Source organism: Parasteatoda tepidariorum, chromosome X2 (genome assembly GCF_043381705.1).
Source record: "Parasteatoda tepidariorum isolate YZ-2023 chromosome X2, CAS_Ptep_4.0, whole genome shotgun sequence".
NCBI lineage: Eukaryota > Metazoa > Arthropoda > Arachnida > Araneae > Theridiidae > Parasteatoda > Parasteatoda tepidariorum.
The window spans coordinates 7360720-7362229 of NC_092215.1; the positions used below are offsets into that span (position 1 = coordinate 7360720).

Consider the following 1510-nt stretch of genomic DNA (forward strand, 5'->3'; position numbering starts at 1 on the left):
TACTTTTTCCCTAAAAAAGTAACGAAAGTACAAGTAAAAGTACTAAATTTAAAAAGTAACGAAGTACAAGTAAAAGTACGTACTTTTTACTTGTACCGGCGGTACAAGTAACGAAAGTAAAAGTACTGCCATATATGTATATATATAAATATATTAACCTTATACCTCAAATAAAAGGAAAAAATCATTAATTAGATTTCTGTCTCAGATATTGCATCATCCTTAGTCAGTGTTCTCACAGCACTTGCGCACAATGATGTATTGATTTTTTACGAGTAGTGAGAATACATTTAATACAATTTCATATTATTCAGGAAATGTCATATCATGAAATATTGCGTCAGAAACTCAAAAAAATTAGTAAATAAATAAAGAAGGAAGTGTTGTTTTTTTCGAAGCTCTTATAAGGTAATTTCAAATTATTCAGAAAACGTAATATTACAAAATTTTGCATCAGAAACTTCTGCAATTTTTATAGCTTTTTAAAAGAAAGGCAGAAAAAATGTCTAAGATAAGTTAATCTTAACAAAAAACATAAGACCGAAAACAGAAAGAATTTATCTTAAAGGACTTGCGATGTAGTAATATTGTGTAAAAAAAAGAAAGAAATGTAATGTAAAATGACTTACATATGCAGAGAACAGCAAGGAAACGAACTGATGCATCGGGAGGGTCGCAGTCAGGAAACATGGGTCTTAGAACATAGAAAGAGAATGTTAAGGCCACCACAGCTTGTGAACAGGGTCGGACAATCATGCATTCGACCCATAATCGAATAAAGGCCACAAAAGGACCAAATGATTCCATAATATAGGCATAATCAGCTCCACTCTTGGTTATCATGCATCCTAGTTCAGCGTAACAAAAAGCACCGATCATAGAAAACACTCCAGAAGCGATCCAAACTACGAGAGATAGTCCCACGCTCCCCGTTCCAAGTAGTACACCTTTTGGACTTACAAATATTCCAGATCCAATAATACTTCCCACGATAACTGTCACACCATTTAAAAGGCCCATTTTTGGTTTCAAACATATAGCATCATCATCTTTATTGTCCTCTTTATTGGCCGGCATTAAAGACGGTAGGGTATCGGCTTTGGGTACTACTCTGTAGCTACCCTTTCTTTCCTCGGCCATGATTTCTGAATTGGAGGATCGGTGATTTGAAGAAAAGATGAAGAATCGCGGATCTACCTCCTGCTGGAATTCGTGGATGAGACGAGAGTGAACGAGTCTCGCTCTTTTTCCCTCCGATTTACGCGAAAGACGCCGCGTGGTTACGAGTTTCAGATTGCGCATGCGTTGAATTTACAATAGAGGGGGGGGGGGACGTATTGTAGTAGGGGAAAATGAAGAGATGGAAAACCGTTGTGATTGTCGTTATGTAGAATTAGACAGGTAGAGAAAAATATATATATAAAAAAAAAAGAGTGCAGTGAGTTTATCCGATGCAGGAAGGAAGCTTTGGTTACTTCTTTTTTTCTCCTTTATTTTGTGATGTCTACTG

The 1510-nt window shown here is 36.2% G+C and overlaps 1 protein-coding gene across 1 annotated transcript in view; it reads right to left on the bottom strand.

Moving 5' to 3' along the window:
- Positions 1–1250, bottom strand: part of LOC107454853 (large neutral amino acids transporter small subunit 2) — a 79063-nt gene extending 77813 nt beyond the window's left edge. Inside the window, exon 1 of the mRNA XM_071188302.1 lies at positions 630–1250. Coding sequence (XP_071044403.1) covers positions 630–1140 — 511 coding nt within the window. The 5' untranslated portion in view covers positions 1141–1250. The remainder of the gene's footprint in view (positions 1–629) is intronic.
- Positions 1251–1510: the final 260 nt, after the last annotated feature.